Source organism: Macaca nemestrina, chromosome 15, assembly GCF_043159975.1.
Source record: "Macaca nemestrina isolate mMacNem1 chromosome 15, mMacNem.hap1, whole genome shotgun sequence".
NCBI lineage: Eukaryota > Metazoa > Chordata > Mammalia > Primates > Cercopithecidae > Macaca > Macaca nemestrina.
Genome location: NC_092139.1, coordinates 39,566,378 through 39,586,565, shown reverse-complemented (window position 1 = coordinate 39,586,565; position 20,188 = coordinate 39,566,378). Strand labels below are relative to the sequence as shown.

The window sequence follows — 20,188 nt, the reverse complement described above, 5'->3', positions numbered from 1 at the left end:
TGATGATCTTGAGGTTCAGAGAGGAAAAGTAACTTGCCCAAAGTCAGAGCTACTTAGTAACAGTCAGCAGAGTAAGAGCTCTATCTTTCTTTTTTTTTCTTTTTTCTCTTTTTTTTTTTTTTTTGAGACAGGACCTTACTCTGTCGCCTAGGCTGGAGTGCAGTGGCACGATCTCGGCTCACTGCAGCCTCAACTTCCAGGGCTCAAGTGATCCTCCCTCCTCGGCCTCCTGAGTAGGGAGGGACTATAGGCACACAATACCATGCCTGGCTAATTTTTAAATTTTTTGTAGAGATACGGTTTTGCCATGTTGCCCAGGCTGGTCTCGAACTCCTGAGCTCAAGAAAACCACCCTCCTTGGCCTCCCAAAGTACGGGGATTGTAAGTGTGAACCACCATGCCTACCCTCTATTTTCTGAGAGAGAGTCTCACCCTGTCACCCAGGCTGGAGTGCAATGTCTGATCTCGGCTCACTGCAACCCAAGTAGCTGGGACCGCCATCATGCCCGGCTTTTTTTTTTTTTTTTTTTTTTGTATCTTTATTAGAGACGGAGTTTCACCATGTTAGCCAGGCTGGTCTCAAACTCCTGACCTCGTGATCTGCCTGCCTCAGCCTCCCAAAGTGCTGGGATTACAGGTGTGAGCCACCGTGCCCAGCCGCCTCTATCTTCTTAAGGAGTAGAAATCCGACAAGACCTGAGGGGCCAGAGATCTGTCTGGACAGGCCAGATGTTTTCACTTCCACCCTGGAATTCTTCCCCTCATCCAAGCTTTCTTCTAAGCCCTGAAAAATGAACTTCGGCTGGCTACTTCTAGAGCTCTTTACATAAAGGAATTTTTTAAGTAATATCATATGATTGTTTTTGAAAGAGGTTCTTCAAGCCCCTGTAATCTCTCTCAGCATAGGGGAGTAGATATCTTTTTCTAATCTATTTCTCTTTATATCCTGCACATTACTTCAAAAGGTTTGCTTTTTTATCCTATTATGCATCCAAAACCCAACAAATCCTAGAGCCATCTTCTGCAATTTACTTCAAAGAATAGATTTGAAAAGTCACACTCCTCCCTCTTTGCCCAAAAGAAGCTGAGAACAATGAAGCTTTTGGTCTCAGGTGAATCTTTTATTATTTGCAACTGAGACAAACATTTTTCCAAAGACAGTAGCACAGTCATTGTCACAAGCATGTTAATATGTCTATTTTGCGGAAAAGAATATGCTACAAGTCATGCAATTCACATTTTCAATAGCATTCTGGCAAAAATTAAAGACATTTCCAATTGTGTCAAACATTTAACGAATAGTAAGTTCTACTTTCTGTCCTTGGATAGATAAATGGTGTCTTCTCAGTGAAGTGGTGAAAAACAGATCATGTGAGGGCTGCTTCTTAACAGTGCCCTCTGCTCCAATGACAGTCAGCCCCTTTGGCTGAATTTCTCAGCTATCTTCTGTAGTTCCAAATCCATTGCAGCCAAGTTTTCAAGTTCTTTTTTCTGGAAAATACAGAAAAGTGGAGGCATGAGGTCCCGAACCAATTTATTTTGCTATAGTTGGATGGAGTACGAATGGAAAGGGGAATTTTAGGCATGTTGGAAGCTACATTAGTCAACCTACATCAGTAACTCTCAAAGTGTGGTCCCCTGACCGGTGGCATCAGCCAGGAACTTGTCAGAAATGCAGAGTTTGGGGTCTCACCTGCGACCTACTAAATGAGAAACTCTGGGGGCTAGGAATCCCTCATGATCCCGATGTACATTCAACTTTGAGAAGGACAACCTACATAATCAATATTAGGAAAAAAACATTGTTTGGGTAGGTACAGCTCCAACAGTGTTACCTCTCCCAGATATAAATTTCTGATGGCAGTAGGGCATGAAATAATAAAGATAGCAAACTAAAGCAAGTAAACTTCTCTATCACCTATTCTCCCTACCTCAGGGAGAGAGTGATGAACAGACAGATGACCAAGGGAAAGATACCAGAACAGTAGTTGTCAACCTTGGCTGAACACTGCAATCATCTGGAAGCTTTAAAATATTCTAATGATCAGGCAGCACTCCAGGCACTAAGTAGACAGAATCTCTAACAGTAATTTTTCATGCTCTCCAGGTGACCCCAGTGTGCGGACAAGGTTGAGAAGCAATGCGACCGAGTGAGGTGGGCAAAGATGTGGACGATGGCTAAAGGTAGGTGGAAACCGACCCCCCAAGGTGGCCTCCACTCTGTTACTAGGTCACCATTTTCATAGTGATTAATTCCCACCAATTTCTCCCCGTTAATATCGGATAGTCTTGAACATAATGTGCTAACATTGACCAAAGTAAGTAATTTTAAACAGAAGCCCCACACTGTACCTCGTCCTCTGTCAGGACTGTCTGGTCAGCCCTGTCCTTTTCATTTTCTGTCTCCTGGCGGGTGCTTATCGGCTCCTCAGAATCATAAAAGTCTGGAAACTCGGCTGACTTCTTCCTGTAGTGAAGGAGCTGGTCCAGTTGGGCCACCCTGTCATACTGCCTTTTCAGGTCCAGCTTGGGGACCCTGGCGAGGTTTCTCTTCTCATACCCCCAGTTCACATCCTCCGAGAAGGGCTTTTTCTCCCACCAGTCATAGTTGTATTCTGGGAAGAAATTCTTCTCATTCAAGGTCAGCTCATTTTCCTCTTCACCCTCGAGAAAATTGTCATCCATGTTGTCTCTTCTTTCAAAATGGCTGCTCTTCCACTGGAGAGGGTCGTAGTATGGGTTAAACAGTTCCCCTAATCTCTTCCTCTTTTCAGCTGTGTGATGGGAGCCATATTGTTTATCTTGAAACCTCGCTTCCTCCCTGTTTTCTTTAGTGTCCTGCAGGTCTCCCTGCTGCTGCCACTTCCCTTGGGCTCTTTCCTCACCATAGTTGAGGTAATTTCTGTCCAGCTCTTTCCACGCACCTTGTGGACGCCTCCTTGCCTTGTCCATCTGGCTTTCTTGGACACGGTGGTGTCCTTCACCCAAGAACCTTTTCTCTTCTCTGGCGTCAGACATGAAATAGGCACGTGGCTCCCCTCCCCTGCCTCTGTGATGGCGTCCCTTTCCCCGCTCATGGCCCCTCTCTTCCTCACTTTCTTCACCATATCCATGTGCCATCTTATCAAGCTCTAAGCTGGGGTAGTTTCTCTTGTCCTCCTCATCCCAACTCTCCTCACTCTGAGGTCTTGGAGCCCTGTATTCCTCACTTCCTCTGCCCCTATAGCGCTCCCCCTCCAGGTCCTCGGGGGCCTGGATGCCTGGATAACTCTTTATTTCTTCTCCATATTCGGGTTCTTCCTCTGAAGCCCTGTAGTGGGTTGAATGGTGGTCCCTCTTTTCCCCTAAACTGGCCATGCCGACGTTTGACTCCTCAGATTCCTCCAGGGAGTGTCCGTTTTCCTCAGAGGGAAGACTCCCTCCTTGAGAGGACCTGTCAGGCCTGGTCCTCCCGTGGTGGTGTCTGGGCCTCGTGCGTCGTTTGTCCACCTCAGAGGTGGCATCTTCCTCACCTTCCTCAGATTCTTCCTGACTTCCGGGTTGGCCTTTAGACTCCTGGGGGTGTTTCTCCTGGCTCCTTGCCTCCTCTCCACTCTCCTGGCTACTCTTCTCCCGGCTATGCGTCTTCTCCTCAGCGTGCCCGGCAGCATGTGTTTCAGATCTGGCCACTAACTCCACTTTTTTTATAGCTGAAGCCTGGTTTCTTTCATTGAGGAAAGCGTTTTGTGTCTCTCCTGGCTCTTCAAGGTGTTTCTCTTCACTGCCATCTTCCCCTTGCTCCCCTTTTTGATAGTTCTCTCCCTCCTCCTCCTTATCCTCTCTCTCACTCTTCTCAGAATGGCGTGTCTTTACTTCTTCGGAGACTTGGCTGTTGGAGGGATAGAGGCTCCGCTGGGGCTCATCTGCTCGCTCTCGGCTGTGCCCGCCTCCCTCTGCCCACTCCTCTGTGTCTGCCTTTGTTGGGCCTTGGGTGTCCTCCTCCTCTGGGGCTCCTGCCTCCTCCCTGCTGGAGGACCCGTGGGCTTCCGAGGCATCATCTGGGTCTCTTAACAATCTTACTTCAAACTTTGTGTTTTCATTTTCAGTTGTCTCTTTGTCTTTGACGTCTTTTCTACCTATAATGAAAATGAAGAGTAGGTATAACTTCAGAATTGCTTGTGGTTCGACAAGCACCAGCCTCAGTAATCACAACAAATCCTGATGACACTGAAAATTGCTTGGATAATTATTTAAATTAATGAAGAATCTACTCAGATTCCTTTTGAAAGTAAAGGCTATGAAAGCTCCTTGACTGTGCTTAAATTTAGTAATAAACTGTCTATATTTTTATGTCTTCATAATACCTAGCCAGCTTCTCTCATTGGTACTGCCAATGATCAAACTGAAATCCAGATATGGATTTATGAAATATTAGAATTTAGAAGCAGAAAACATCTTAGAATTCATCTAATCCAGTCCAACCTCTTCTTTTTGCAGACATTGAGACTCAGCATGGTATAATCCAAGACCATTCTTTCCATATTTTCTTCACATAGGAGTTAAAAAGTTGGCAGTATGTGAATAGCTCTAACAATTATCCAGCTAGATAGCTAACTAGCCAAAATAAGAAATATCAAGATTCAAAGGAGGATTTAAACATTTGAAATGATTAGTTTATATCAGACTTTTATTATCCAATCAACTGTAGACTCAACCTAGCAGTATGTGATCTATAACTTAGTAGCTGGTGATAAGGGTGTACATTTCTTGCCTGAGAAAACTACACATCAGTGGAAAGGGCCATTTCTTTTTTCACTCAGGTTCCATGTACCCAACATGCTCTCAGATGTTGGGAATAAACTTCAGCACAATGAGTTATCTTTGTGTTTCCTGAGTCAGAGTACGTGGTATAACTGATATTTTAATTGAATGCTGTTCTTGTCCACCTTTTCCAAATATCAATAGCTCCTTTACTAAACCCTCCTTAACTCAAGGACACCCCAGGAAAGGAGATAGGCAGTTAGCACTGTCTCAGTTGTTAGCTGGGAGGGCTTGGATTTCAACCTATGTCACAGAGTTCAGATAAAATGCCTGAAGCCAAGGCCACTGACAGCTTTGGGTCTACACTGCAGGCACTGTATGCCCAAGTGCTGTTGAGCACTTCAAATGTGGCTGGTTTGAGCTGAGACATGCTATATATGTAAGATACACATCAGACTTCTGAGAATAAAGAATAATGTGAAATAATCTCAACAATTTTTATATCATTATATGTTGAAATAATATTTTGGATGTATTGGATAATATATATTTCAAATAGATCAGATATATAAAATTATATATCAGAAAAAAATTGGATAAAAATAAAATATATTATTGAAATTAATTCCACCTGTCTCTTTTTACTTTTTAAATGTGGCTACTATAAAATTTGAAATTATATTTGTGGCTCACATTATATTTCTATTGGGTCGCACTGATAAGTCATTTTGAAATGATATTTGCAAAGTGGAAAAAAATTATTTGTTTTGTAAAAATGTCCAAGAAATAGTGGACTCTCCGTACCGCTCTGTTTAAAGCCCAGTCTGGTACGATAATAATATTCTCATGTTTATGAGGCAATGAAAATGTCCCTGGCCTTTTCCAGACATCTGAGGGAAGGCCCATCTGTCACCAGTCTCTTTGCCTCTTAAAAGCCAGTGGTGGTGTGTATGGCATTGGGGCATGGCTAGCCAGATGGGCACAGGGAAGCATGTGGTTCTGGGCAGTGCTATTGACTAAATGTTTGTGTGATTCCAAAATGTTGAAGCCCTCATCCTCAATGTGACAGCATGTGGAGGTGGGGCCTCTGACAGGTAATTAGGTCATCAGGGTACAGCCCTTACAATGGGATTAGTGCCCTAAGAAAGGAGATATGAGAAAGAGATGATTTCTGTCTCTACCAGATGAGGATACAGTGACAGAAGGCAGCCGTCTATAAGCCAGGAAGTGGGCCCTCATCAGACACTCTGACCTTGAACTTCAAATCACTATAACTGTGAAAAATAAATGTTGGTTGTTTAAGCCATCCAATCTATGGTATTTGATATAGCAGCCCGAGCTGACTAAGACGGACAGATACTGATGTCATTCTGAGCGTCGGTTGAAATAGAGCTGATCAGACAAGATCTCAGCCTCCAGGGGCAGAGTCACTGTGTCCCCTTTCCTACTACCTACTGGTTTCTGAGTCTTAAGTGTCAGGAACAGAAGTATTTTTATTTTTTCCCAATTAAATATGTACTGCCTGAGCAGCCTGTGCCTGAGGCTTAGCTCTTCCTACTAAATTTAGCTTTAAGTCCCCGCAGGTGAGCCTGGAAGAGGGCTGTGATTAGCAGCACACACTCACTGTCAATCTGTAAAATCAAGGTGTGAAGCTCATACTTACTTTCAAACAAGAACAGGGAAATGCATCTGTCATACTGTAAGGATGACCAGATCAACCCTAGTCAAAGAGATTCTTGTACCTGTTAAGAAATTAGACTATGTGTTCCCTGAGGTCTCTTAAATCCATAAAACAATGATTCTGTCCTACTCCCCAAATACTCATTTGCTTAGTGAGTATATGCTGACTCAGAGACCTGCAAGTAGGAGTGGGAGTGGAGATGGGCGTGGGGTGGAACAGAGGCTGTATAAAGGCATTCACCTAACCAGTCGGGCAAAAGCTCCTCCAGTCTTCTGATCAGTTTAGGACACACCAACAAGAGAGAGAAAACTAGAATAGGATAAAAGTTGCAAACTGGTGCCTCAGAGGTGAATTCTGTTTGACCTAGACAGCAGTTTTAGTACATTTGAATTCAGAGGCGATACAAAAATACCAGGAGATGTCTTTTAAAAATCAAAATTTTAACTTCTTTTGAAAAATCCCAAGATCTGACTACACAGTCTGTATTTCTCCATAATGGGATTAGAGCTGAGAATTATCTGCTCCCCCTCAGAAAAGGCAGGTGCCCTCCAGTCTGTGCGTCACTTCCTGTCCTGCCTTACTCCTTTGTGTGATTTGTCCGTCTAGCCCTGGCTGGTGTTTAAGGGTCAACCACAGAGGAGCTCTTAAACCTTCCCCATCTCAGCATTCTGTCACTCTCTGGGTATAACATCTCCAGGATCCTTAGATACATGGGTCATTTGATTTTTCCCAGTTTCCCTACGTTTCTCTCAACAGACATCAAAAGACCTCAGGGCATAATCAGGGCTGGAGCAGAGGCTAGAGTTACTATGCCATAATCTAAGGGCTAAGATCTTGGCAGGCAGGCATAGGCAACTTTTCCTAAGCAATTGTGGTTCTTTGGTGACCTGATAGGACAGATCCCTCACTTTTGCATTGGTCTAGTAAACAAAGTAAGGGAAAGGGAGATACCAAGATGGGTTTGCCAAAAGGAGGGGCCTTTACTCTCTGCCTAGTGACCCACTCTGCTCTTACTCACTTCCTGTAACTTCTGGAAAAAAGAAGTTGGAAAGAAACTCAGAAAGAGGTATGTGGGATGGAAGTGGTAGGAAAGCTAGGAAAGCTTCCATCCACTGTTTCTGGGGTCCCTAAAGGCTCAGGCCCCCATAGCTACCATTGTTACCCTGAAGCCTCCAAAGGCAGATTGAGTTAATTCAGGTTACTCTTCTTCCTCTTTTTTTTAGACAGAATCTCTCTCTGTCACCCAGGCTGGAGTGCAGTGGGGTGATCTCGTCTCACTGCAACCTCCACCTCCCAGGTTCAAGCGATTCTCCTGCCTCAGCCTCCTGAGTAGCTGGGACTACAGGCGCATGTCACCACACCCGGCTAATTTTTTGTATTTTTAGTAGAGACAGGGTTTCACCGCGTTAGCCAGGATGGTCTCGATCTCCTGACCTCGTGATTTGCCTGCCACAGCCTCCCAAAGTGCTGGGATTATAGGTGTGAGCCACTGCGCCCGGCCTCAGGTTACTCTTCTGGCCAATCGCTATTTGCTTTTTCACCATTTCATGCATGAGGGTTCATGTGTAGCTATAGCAAGAGAGTCTTGTCTGGCAATGAAAGGTGGTTTTTTTCGTTTTTGTTTTATGTTTGTTTATTTCTGATGGAATCTCACTCTGCCACCCAGGCTGCACCCAGGTTGGAGTGCAATGCTATGATCTCAGTTCACTGCAACCTCTGCTTCCCAGGTTCTAGCGATTCTCCTTCCTCAGCCTCCTGAGTAGCTGGGATTACAGATGCCCGCCACCACACATGGCTAGTTGTTGTATTTTTAGTAGAGATGGGGTTTCACCATGTTGGCCAGGCTGGTGGCAATGAGAGACTTTTTTTTTTTTTTTTTCTTTTTAGACCGAGCCTTACTCTTGTTGCCCGGGCTGGAGTTCAATGGCGCAATCTTGGCTCACTGCAATCTCTGCCTCCCGGGTTCAAGCGATTCTCCTGTCTCGGCCTCCCGAGTAGTGGGATTACAGGCACCTGCCACCATACCTGGTTTATTTATTTAATTATATATTTATTTGCTTATTTATTTGCATTTTTAGTAGAGACGGGGTTTCACTATGTTGGCCAGGCTGGTCTCAAACTCCTGACCTCAGGTGATCCACCTGCCTCAGCCTCCCAAAGTGCTGGGGTTACAGGCGTGAGCCACTGCGCCCACCTGAAAGATTTTTAAAGGTGAAAAAATAAGATAAAATCTACTGTTTACAGCCTGACTTAAAGTTTAAAAGCAGAGGACAGTGTTGAAGAGGGCAGTGTTTTCCGGATTTGTTTGAATCAGTTTGGCTTCATGCATAATAGAGACTGCACAGTCTTGTAAAATTGTCCTCATAATGTCAATTTCCAATGGGTACTGCTTATATCACTGTTCAAATTTTATTTTCAGCAGAAATGGTTTCATATTGAGAACACTTCACAGGCTGGACTCAGAAAGCCATTAGTCTGCCTCACTGGAATGCACTGCCTCTACCTGAAACCCTTCCAGTTCTCAGGCCTGGAACTTCTGGTACCATTTGGTGGTACCTTCTATTCTGGTAAGCTGTGCATTAAAATATCTTAGCTAATTTGTTGTGTAAATAGGCCAGAAGTTTTAAGTCAACTTTCTAAGATTCCTGCTTCTCAGCTTGTGCTTCTCAGTGTCAGAAGAGTAAAAGGCAAAGAGAAGAATGATTTTTAAATCTCCTTCTATCATCTTCCAACACTTCCAGAAACCCCCTCCTCATCTAATCACAAACCAGCATTTCCCACACTCCCTGCACACAAATGAAGTCCTGTTCTAAAAATCCAAACTATGGAACTAAGGAATTTAAGAATGGATAGACATCTGAAAGACTATCATTGAGTTCAACTCCTTCATTTTACTTTGAGGAAATACACCTAGAGAGACAAAGCGTCTTTCCCATAGTCACACAGCTGCGAAGTGGTAAAGCAGGAACTAGGAGTCATATCTTCTGTCTCCCAGATACTGGCCCAGTCAATCAACACTCTTCCTAGTGCATTATGCCCCCAGGCCATTTGTAGATAAAGAGGAAGGTGATGTGGAGGGAGTAGGAACAAGGAGCACTGCAGCAACAAAGATCTGTCTGCAGTGCGGGACACTTACTCTTCTTCAGGACTTGGCGGCACTCAGGGGTGATGGGTGGAGCGCTGGACTTCGACAAGGCATTTGAGAGGACCTCAATGATGCAGCGAGTCACCTGGGGGAAAACGAGAAAGCAGGTTGGAGAAGCTGGTGTCACTGGATGACAGACTACTCAACCCAGAGCTGCTGTCAAGGAAGGCTTGACTACGTGACCTGCGCTGATGCAGTATTCTTAGGGCAGAGATACAGATTTACAGGAACAGAGTGAAATCTTCCAAACCTCTACACAGAACAATGCAAGAAGGCACTGATTAGGGATTATCTGGAGACGGGAAATAAGCATCCATTTCTGAAACAATGGCACAGCTATCCTCAGGGGCGCTAAACCATCCTGACAGGAGATAGGAGCTCAGTGCAGGAGGGGCATCCCTTGCCCACATTCTGTCAGCGATGAAAACCTGGCTTTGTAAGATTATGTCATGCGTGTGTTTGGTTTGGTGTAATAGGGACTGGGAGAATCTAGAGTCTAGATACAAGTCTAGATTCTAAGATTGACATTGCAACTTACCATTTCTTCATTGTGGTTCCTGTTATCCACTGGCATGGAATTGACAGCTTTCAAGGAGAAAAAGAATGGAAAATGACTTGAGTTGGGTTTTGGAAGCTGTGTGACCCCAAACCCACAAAATCACCCCACATTAGTTGTTGCTTTTCCCCTGGCAATGTCTTAAATATATTTGGAAACAAATGTTATTTTAGATCCGGTATAAATCAAATCTAGACCACAGACAAGGAGGGGTCTTCTGGGGTACCAGAAATGTCCCTTTTTTAAATCTCAACGCTGGTTACACAGGTGTGCTTATTAAGCTGTATACTCATGATCTGTTCAATTTTCTATATATTTTACTTCAATTAAAAGTTTAAGCTAGGGCCAGGTGCGGTGGCTCACGCCTGTAATCCCAGCACTTTGGGAGGCCAAGGCCGGTGGATCACGAGGTCAGGAGATCGAGACCATCCTGGCTAACATGGTGAAACCCTGTCTCTACTAAAAATACAAAAAATTAGCCAGGCATGGTGGCAGGCGCCCGTAGTCCCAGCTACTCGGGAGGCTAAGGCAGGAGAATTGCATGAACCCAGGAGGCGGAGGTTGCAGTGACCCAAGATCGTGCCACTGCACTCCAGCCTGGGTGACAGGGCGAGACTCCGTTTCAAAAAGAAAAAAAAAAGTTTAAACCAAACTAAGTCTAATAAAACAAGAATGCCCTCCTCGATCTTCTCTGCCTACTCCAAATGGGTAAAGATCTGTGGCTCTCTCTCCCTATCTCTGTTTCCAAAAATATATCCTCCCAAAACTTCCTTGACAAAAACATGGTTATGGGTGTCTTCCATAATTAATTACCTCATTTTTTACCTGCAAGGCCTTTGCCTGAACAAGCTCGTTTGTGCATCCATATCAACATTGTGTTTCTCTTCCTCCACACTGTTTGCAACCATGTAAAGAACACGGCAGATATCTAACCCTCCTAGTTTAGCATCAAGTCCATAATATTATATGCAAATTGGTGTTTAACCATTGGTTTATAAGAATATTTTAAAAGAAAAATTTTAATTTACTTCAATAAAATGTCATGGGATTCTGCCTATCTTACAACAGTGTTTGAAGTTGCTTTGTCTTCTTAGAAAATGCTTCAGGTAATTTTAATTTTTCAGTGCCATTTTTTTCTCTCTCTAAGCTGCTTTGATTATTTTTTCACTTTGACTTTGTTCTAAGCCCTTTCTATTAGAACAGCCCAAAGCATTTACATGTAAGTCCATCTCCATAGTTCTCCTGGCATGACCTGTAGCAGGCAACTAAGCAGGAGAAGCTCAGTGAAGAAAATTATTTTAAGTCCCTGAGAAGAGAGTAGAGCTTGCTGGGGCAAGTTCTCAGACATCAGACATGAAAGCTATTCAAATGCAGCAACCTGACCTTTCCTTGCAGAATGCAAGGAAAGCCTCTTTAAACATTCCCCACCCCCTATCAATTACATATCATGGGGCTCAACCTGGAAATAAAACACCTATTTATTTACTTTACTAAATTTCTCTTTTCAAAGGATGATCTGGGATCACTTCAATTGTTTCAGGAAGCCCAAAGTTATGCAGTCCATTAGAATCATTAAAAAATATTTGAGAAGTAGCTAACGAGCTAAGAAGACCCCAAGTTTTTCCTGAAATGCTTATCAGGCAAGATCCAGTTGACCCACTTTTGGTACCCAAGGTCCAATGTACTCAACTGTTCTTTCATCCTCCAAATGGCTATTTGAGAACACACCCACTTCAGCACTTTCTCTTTCCACCGGAAATCTGTAATTTCCTCTGGAAATAAATGACTATGAGAGAATAACTCCCCTAATAAATCAGATGACTTTTAAAAAATCCTGCTTTACTAAGCCTTCTTGATAATGCAATTTCTTGCTAATACTTTCCTTTTTTTTTTTTTTTTTTTTTTTTTTACAAATGTAAAATAGATGTTTTTATTAACTACTGGTATTGCCAAAGTATTAATAGTTACCAGATTTGGGGGCAGAGAAAGATTTTTCTTTTATTACTCTAGACAACTTGTAGCTTAGGTTTGTATTTATGAAACCGTTGTTTCTCTGACTGAGGCTCTTCAGATCCTTTTTGATGGAAAAAAAAAAACTAGGGTCTGCTTTGGAACATACATTATACATCTTGGTGAGATATCTAGGTGCTTCTGTATTTTTCCAGTAAGATTTGTGACAACAAGGTAATAGCCAAAGGCGTGTTGTTATCCTTAAAGTAGTTCAGCTTACTTTTGTATGTAGTAAGATTCAGGTGGCACAACAGAAAACCTAATGCTCTCTGTCTGTAGCGATATAAGAAAAAAAAAAGAAAACCTAATGCTCGTGTTAAAAGTAAAGCAATCAAATGGCACAAAAATTATCAAATAATGTGGTAAATCTGAGAGTAACTTCTGATGTATTAATATCTAAGACTATTACAGTTTGATACCAGATTGAAAATACAGCTGTAAAATAAGTTCAACATGCTCTTCTGAATTTAGAAATCATTTTCCCGGCCAGGTGCAGTGGCTTGTGCCTGTAATCCCAACACTTTGGGAATCCGAGGCGGGCGGATTACCTGAGGTCAGGAGTTCGAGACCAGCCTGGCCAACATGGTGAAACCCCATCTCTACTGCATATACAAAAAGCTGGGTGTGGTGACACACACCTGTAATCCCAGCTACTCAGGAGGCTGAGGCAGGAGAACTGCTTGAGCCTGGGAGATGGAGGTTGCAGTGAGCTGAGATGGCACCATCGCACTCTAGCCTGGCCAACAGAACAAGACTCTGTCTAAAAATAATAATAATAATAATAAAAATAAAATTAAATTAAAAAGATAAGGAAAGCATTTTACCTAGAATAATATGGATATCATTTTACTACTTCCCTTATATTAATTTTTAGAGTGCACAATAGCTTCCATAGGAGGTTGTGCATCTCCTTTCAGAAGTTCTTAAGGATAAGTGAATGAGCTAGATGGTTTCTTGAGGCTTCCCCCAGGACTGTAATTTTGCAAATAACCAGCTCTACTTGAAGGCTAACATGTCTCATTGCCAGAGGCTGCGGGGAGGTGGGAATGGAGAGGTACTTGCCAATGGGTTTGTGGTATCTTTCTGGGGTGATAAAAATGTTCTGAAATTTGATAGTGGTAATAGTTGCACAATCTGCAAATATACCAAAAACCACTGAATTATATACTTTAAAAGGGTGGATTATATGATATACAAATTATAGCTCAATTTTTAAAAAGATTATGTCTTCATTTTAGCTGCTATTAAAATATAAACTTTTATTTAAAATATTCTGTTACATAAGAGATCTGTAAGTATTGTACCACAATAGTTAAATCATTCCCACAAATGTCACTGTTTTTGTGGTCTACAGCCTCCCAAGCAAAGCAATTCTCTTCTAAAAGTATTTTGACCAGAAATAATTCTAAATATTCATTTGATTTTCTTTAATGAAATTGAGAACATTTATTGACAATTTGTAAGAATGACAAGAATTTTAGCAAATTCTGAATGTATATAATTACGACTGGCTTTCATTTTGTCTCTGCCTTTTGGATCTAGTAATTGCTGCCAATAAAAGCTTCATATTCATGGATGGCAATATCTCAATTCTAGGTAGGAGTCTCAACCTCAGATATGAACAATTTTCTAAATCATTAAAACACCTGAAGAAAACCTGTAGTCTAATTTGGTGCTAGTATACTTACTTCTCAATAGTCTCAATATCTCAATACCCATAGGTGACTCTACTTCAACACACATACACGCACACACACACACTTCAGATTTTCAGAGATCATTTGTTTGAGATTCAGGGTAGTTTGAAAGATTAATCCTACAATCTTCCATACAAAAAGGGAAACAGTCAAGTATCTACAACTTAAAATTCTATCCTCCTAAATTGACAAAGACATTTTGTTTTTTTTACTACTCCAAAGGTACTTTTGTGGTTATTTTGTACTCTAATAATTTTCCTGGAGTACAGAAGTCAAAATACTGCGGTTTCCATTCATAACTAAAAAATTAAGGGCACATGTTCTCAGGAATGCTGAGGCTTTCACAGGTTAAAAAAAATAATTCCTTTGAGTGTGAAATTAGAAATTACCTGTCCCTAGAGATGGAAATACAAAATAGAGAAACATATTAAACTTGTACATACATGAGCACACATACACACACACATTATATATGGACATGTTAAGAAAAGGGATATTTCTTACATACATATGGGACTCACTTTTATCTCATCATACTTACATGACAATAACAATAATAAGGGAAATTATGCAGGCACTAAATAACATCATACATGTATTCCGGCCTCTCCGTAGTCGCCTGGCTTTAAAAAGCCAAACAGATACAGAATCAGACAACAGGGTCTCTCTAGACGGGCAGAGAGAGTGTGACATCTTAGAAGCGAATACAAAATGTGGGGTTTCCTTGGAGGTATGGCACGTTTTCTTCCTTCCTATCTAGAGGAAAACTGAGATATAAAAAGAACGAGGCTCCCTTGGTTGGGCTAAGAAGCCCTCTAGCTTTTTCCAAGTCAAACGGGTGGGAGGAGTTGAAGGAAAACACCCAGGGAGGAGAAGAAACGAAGCAAGAGATAAACCTTCCCCTCAACCCCCCCTCTCTCCCGGGATCCGCCAGCCTGGCTGCGGGAGCGGCGGGGAAGAGCGAGGCTGGCGCTGTCCGCGGTGCTGACCGGCCCGCCGCGCCCACTCACCCGCCAGCCCCACGGCTCCCAGGAGGCTGAGAAGCAGCGCTGGCTGCATGGCCCCGCTCGCCGGCCCCTGTGCGGAGAGGAAGATGGCGGCTGGACCGGAGAAGCGAGGCGCAGGAGGAAGGCGCGATGGAGCAGCCCCGGGAAACTAGCGTGCCTCCTGGTCCCCGCGGTGTGGCGCGGCTGGCGCAGGCCCCGCTCTTTTAAAGGGCAGGCGGGGGCCGCAGGGCCGGGAGGGGCGGGCAGCCAGGAGCGGGCGCCCCCTAGCTCAGCCCTGACGTCACGAAGCAGCACCCCCAGGCGGCGACGCAAATGGGCGGAAATTTACGCCAGTCCAGTCGCCTGGTGGGCAGGGTCTGGAGCGGGGGTGGGGGGAAAGGCGAGCCAAAGAATGGAGGGGCGAGGGGAGCAGTGCAGGTCTGAGACGGTGGGGGAGGCGGGAGGTCCCGCTTAGATTGCCTCAGCCTACTCCCCATCTTCCTCCACACACCTTCAAATCTAAAACCGTGTGTTTGAGACTGTATGCATGTGTGTGGTTGTGCTGAGATGTGTTCATGACGAAGTCTGTTTGTGTCTCCTCGACCTAGCTGACGAAAAGACTCCTGCTAACGAGAGAGAACTAAACGGTTGGTCAGGGAAAATGGAAAAGACAGTGATAGTTTTAAAAGTTAAAAGTGCAGCCGGAGAATATGGGACCTGCTGTTCCCTCAAACTTTTCTTTTTGTCTTTATATCTATTTACCTATCCATGATTCTATCTCCTATTCATGACTCTCTTTCTTCCTCCTCCCTCTCTGAATACATAACGTATACACGGTTAAAAAAAATCGGATGGTACAAAAGGATTTACTATACAAGTCTCCCTTCCCTCTTTATTTCCAGTTCTCAGGTTCCTCAATTCCTCTTTCCGTCAACACAACTTTACTACTCTCTATAATTTAGGTTTGACTTATTTTGGAACATATACAGTTGCATCTTCTTTTGAATGATGTATTACATTGAATGGATACAATAGAATGTATTTAAACAGCTCCTTTTCTAATGAGTATTTATGCAGGTTGTTACCCTTTGGTCTTTAATCACTCCTTTACAACACAGCCTTAGTCTCATGGGTGGGTCTTGTAATAACCTGCTGGTAAGAAATAGCCAATACTACAAACCCTATGTGCATCCTCTCTTGCTTTCAAATTGAGACAGTAAAGTATTTTTGTTATTATGTGTGAGAAAAAGGTGAAAGCATCTTCCAGAATATTTTTGATGTGGGTTCCCTCAGCCTCATGAGCAATCGGGAAGAAGCAGCAGGCGGGTGACCTGCGCAGAAGAGGAATAACACAGGCTTTGTGGAACGGAGTGAGACTTCACTGGGCTCTCTTCATTCAGGGAATGAAGATGTCTGCATGCACAGCTCAAGCGAGGTATCAGTTTAGTTTTCTTGAAAATTAATGAGGTTCAAATTCTTTTTGTATGTGCTGGGTGAATGGCTACATCTTCCTGAAAAAGCTGGAAAGTGTTTCACCAAGATCACAGCCACAGAATAATTAAAAGAATAGTCTTAAAAAGGATATTAGTGGAACAATGGATAAATGTCGAATAAGATCTATAGGTTACTGTATGGTATTGTGTTGTGTTGTATTGTATTGTATTGTATTAATGTTAATTTCCTGATTTTGAAAATTGTACTGTGGGCCAGGTGTGGAAGCTCACGCCTGTAATCCCAACACTTTGGGAGACCAAGGCGGGTGGATCACCTGAGCTCAGGAGTTCAAGACCAGCCTGGGAAACGTGGTGAAACCACATCTCTACCAAAAATACAAAAAAAAAAAAAGAAAAAGAAATAGAGAGAGAAAGAAAATTGTACTGTGATTATGTAAGAAAATAAGAAAATATCCCTGTTTTTAGGAAACACACCTTGAAGTATCTAGAGGTAAAATGGTATCGTATGTACAACTTCCTTTCACATTTTTAGAAAAAAATATAAAGATAGAGAAAAAGAGAATGCTAAGGTAAGTATGGCAAAATGTTAGCATTCAGGGAATTGAGGAGAAAGGTATATGGGAATTTTTGTACTTTTTTGCATTTTTCTGAAATCTGAAATACTTTTAAAATTGAAAAAACAATATTTGGGGCACAAAAGAGTCCATTTAAAACCTCTGTAGACCAGTAGGTACAGAAAAATAAGCTGTTGAGTGAGGGCCGTTCCTTGGCTGCAGATCTGCAGCAATTTTTCCTCTAGAGTTGAAATTATATAAGGGTTCTAATACTCTTTAAGATGCACTGATGGCCAACAATTCTCTACAGTTACCACCTTCCAGGAGCATCTGCATCTCGATTTTCCAGTGATTTCCTTCTCTTCTTGCTCCCTTGAAAAGCATGGAGTTAAACAATGTTAACGTCATTTTGTGGCTTCTCAGGCTGGAGGCTTGGTCTGAGTTCATTACTCATCAAGTCCTGACGTAAGAAAGATCTCTTCATTATTGTCAATTGGAATGAAGAAAAAAAAAGGCAACCCTGGCCTACAGCCAGTTCCCACATTCAGACTTAGCTTTCTTTTTAAATTTTTCATCATTGTACAAACTTTTTATGATTTTTGCCTTTCACATTTAGATCTCTATGTACAAGAGGAAAAAACAGCCATAAGGAGAAGCTTTTTTTTTTTGAGACGGGGAGTCTCACTCTGTCACCCAGGCTGGAGTGCAGTGGTGTGATCTTGGCTTACTGCAAGCGCCGCCTCCCAGGTTCATGCCATTCTTCTGCTTCAGCCTCCCGAGTAGCTGGGACTACAGGCGCCCACCACCGCGCCTGGCTAATTTTTCTATGTTTAGTAGAGATGGGTTTTCAACATGTTAGCCAGGATTGTCTCGATCTCCTGACCTCGTGATCCACCTGCCTCAGCCTCCCAAAGTACTGGGATTACAGGCGTGAGCCACTGCGCCCAGCCAAGGAGAAGCATTTTTAAAGAATTCTCTCAAAAACAGGATGAAGGAGGAAAACCAAATTTTTTCTTAGGGACTAGGCCTTAGAATAAACATGGCATGAGATAGGGGTATAGTCTTTTTGTTTGTTTGTTTTTGTTTTTGTTTTTGAGACAAGGTCTTGATCTGTCACCAGGCTGGAGTAAAGTGGCATGATCATGGCTCACAGCAGCCTCCAACTTCTGGCCTCAAGCAATCCTTCCACCTCAACCTCCTGAGGAGGATTACAAGTGTTTGCCACCACACTTTGCCAATTTCTATTTTTTTGTAGAGATGGGTTGCCCAGGCTGGTCTTAAACTCCTGACTTCAAGTGATCCTCTTGCCTTGGCCTCCTAAAGTGCTAGGATTATAGGCATGAACAACTGTCCCCAGCCACATTTTTTAGCATATTATCACCCAGTTGTCCTGGAAATTTTTATTGAAGTGACCATCCTTTCCCATCTGCTCTGCAATGTCACTTAGAAAAAAAAATCTACAGTCCATAGGTATGTTGCCAGACTCTTCCAGAACATTGGTCCATTCCGTATCACTGAACTATTTGTTCCTTGAAGCAGCACCACACTTTCTCTATCATCGTATCTTCTTAATTTTAAATAAGTCTTTTTTTTTTTTTTTTTTTTTTTTTTTGGAGATAGGATCTCACTCTGTCACCCAGGCTGCAGTGTGGTGGCCCAATCTCAGTTCACTGCAACCTCTGCCTCCCAGGCTCAAGTGATCCTCTCACCTCAGCTTCCAGAGTAGCTGGAACTACCTGCATCTGTCACTGTGCCTGGCTAATTTTTTCTATTTTTTGCAAAGACAAGGTTTCATCATATTGCCCAGGCTGGTCTTGAATTCCTGTGCTCAAACAATCAGCCTGCCTCGGCCTCCTAAAGTGCTGGAATTACAAGTGTGAGACACTGTGTCCTGATGTCTCATGGAAAAGGTCTTTCCACCTTGTTTTTCCTTAGGATGGTAGGGGCCGTTTTTGGCCCTTTGCGTTTCCATATGAATCTTGTGATCAACTGTGTATTTTCATGAAAAAAAAAAAAAACTGTTAGGATTTTGACAGGATAGATCAATTTAGGAACAGTTGGCGTCTTTCCAATATTGGGCAGTCTTTGTTTTTTTTTCTTTTTTTTTTTTAACATGGATTAAGTGATCCTCCTGCCTCACTTCCCATTGTGTTGTGATTACAGTTGTGAGCCACTGTGCCTGGCCTAGACTTAGCTTTTTGATTGCTGTTAGTGTTCTGAATATAATCTTACCTCAAATAGTACAAAATACCAGGAAAATAAGACATAGGAAAGAGTATCTTTCAGAAATAGTCTCAAATAATTAAGGAGGAAAACAAACATACCTCCTCTAGGAACTAGGGCTTAGAATAAATCATGGTTTTGTACACGGCTCCTGAAATAGATTTTCCATCAGAGTCCAGCTGGGAAAATGAAACCAACAGAGGGAATTTGATACAGGAAACAATACACAGAAACGTTGAAAAAGTGAAGAAAAGAAGAAAGGAGAAAACGCAAAGATTAGCAACTGCAGGCAGCTGCTATGCCCCTAGGGATGGAAGGATAAAGAAACGATGTGCCTCCCTGGAGCCCAGAAACATTAGCCACTTAGTAGGAACCTCTGCCAGCTAGGTAGGTGGGATTTGGGGCCATGGGAAGGAGGGGCTGTATGACGGGAGCCGGAAGTACAGAAGAGAAGCAGCCACGGCTAGAGATGCATCCCCTTCCTCCCAATAAGAGAAAAGGGCAGAAATACGTTGGCTTCTTCTTTTTAGTGCTAGTGCCTTTTAGTGGCTGAACCTACCTGGGAACAATTGACAGGGAAGCCCGGGGAATACAGTTGGCAAAAGCCAGTCCCCTCAGTGATACAGAAAAGAGCAGGGGATGGAATTGAAAAGCAAACTGACAAATAAATGCCATGTAGATCAAAACCACCCAGGAGTAGAGGTATTGAATGTAGATTTTCTCTTAATATTCACAAAGTCATTTTGTTTGCATATGTGAATGCTGATTAGGTGTCAAGCACGATAGTAAATACATATTTCTTTGGTCATAAGAAACTACATGATCAATCACAACATTAATGGTGCTCTACCTACTCTAGGAGAGTTCACCAGCCAGTCAGGGAGTAAAGCTGAGAGAGGTGTAGGTTGGACTCCTGCTCCAGAAATGGAGGGCAAGAGAGCAATGCAATGAAATGACAGGCAATGAAACTGACACCACTCTGGAAACTGCTGACCTGCAAATGGACTTTTACAGAATTCCATGGGTTTGTGGCCAACAGGATAAATATTTATCTCTTGTGAATTTAAGTGTTTTCCTAATAAAGAGCACTATGTCAACAAGTAGTTTTTCTCGGGTAGTTAGGTCCTAGAATACATTTAGTA

At 42.8% G+C, this 20,188-nt stretch overlaps 1 protein-coding gene across 1 annotated transcript; it reads right to left on the bottom strand.

Moving 5' to 3' along the window:
- Positions 1-1,100: 1,100 nt before the first annotated feature.
- Positions 1,101-15,028, bottom strand: LOC105481550 (chromogranin B). The gene is made up of 5 exons (XM_011741203.2): positions 14,840-15,028; positions 10,105-10,151; positions 9,558-9,651; positions 2,353-4,115; positions 1,101-1,491 (listed from the first exon to the last, which is right to left on the bottom strand). Exons 1-5 carry the CDS (start codon positions 14,886-14,888, stop codon positions 1,414-1,416), a joined length of 2,031 nt encoding a protein of 676 aa, XP_011739505.2. The 5' UTR covers positions 14,889-15,028; the 3' UTR covers positions 1,101-1,413.
- Between the last annotated feature and the right edge of the window lie 5,160 nt (positions 15,029-20,188).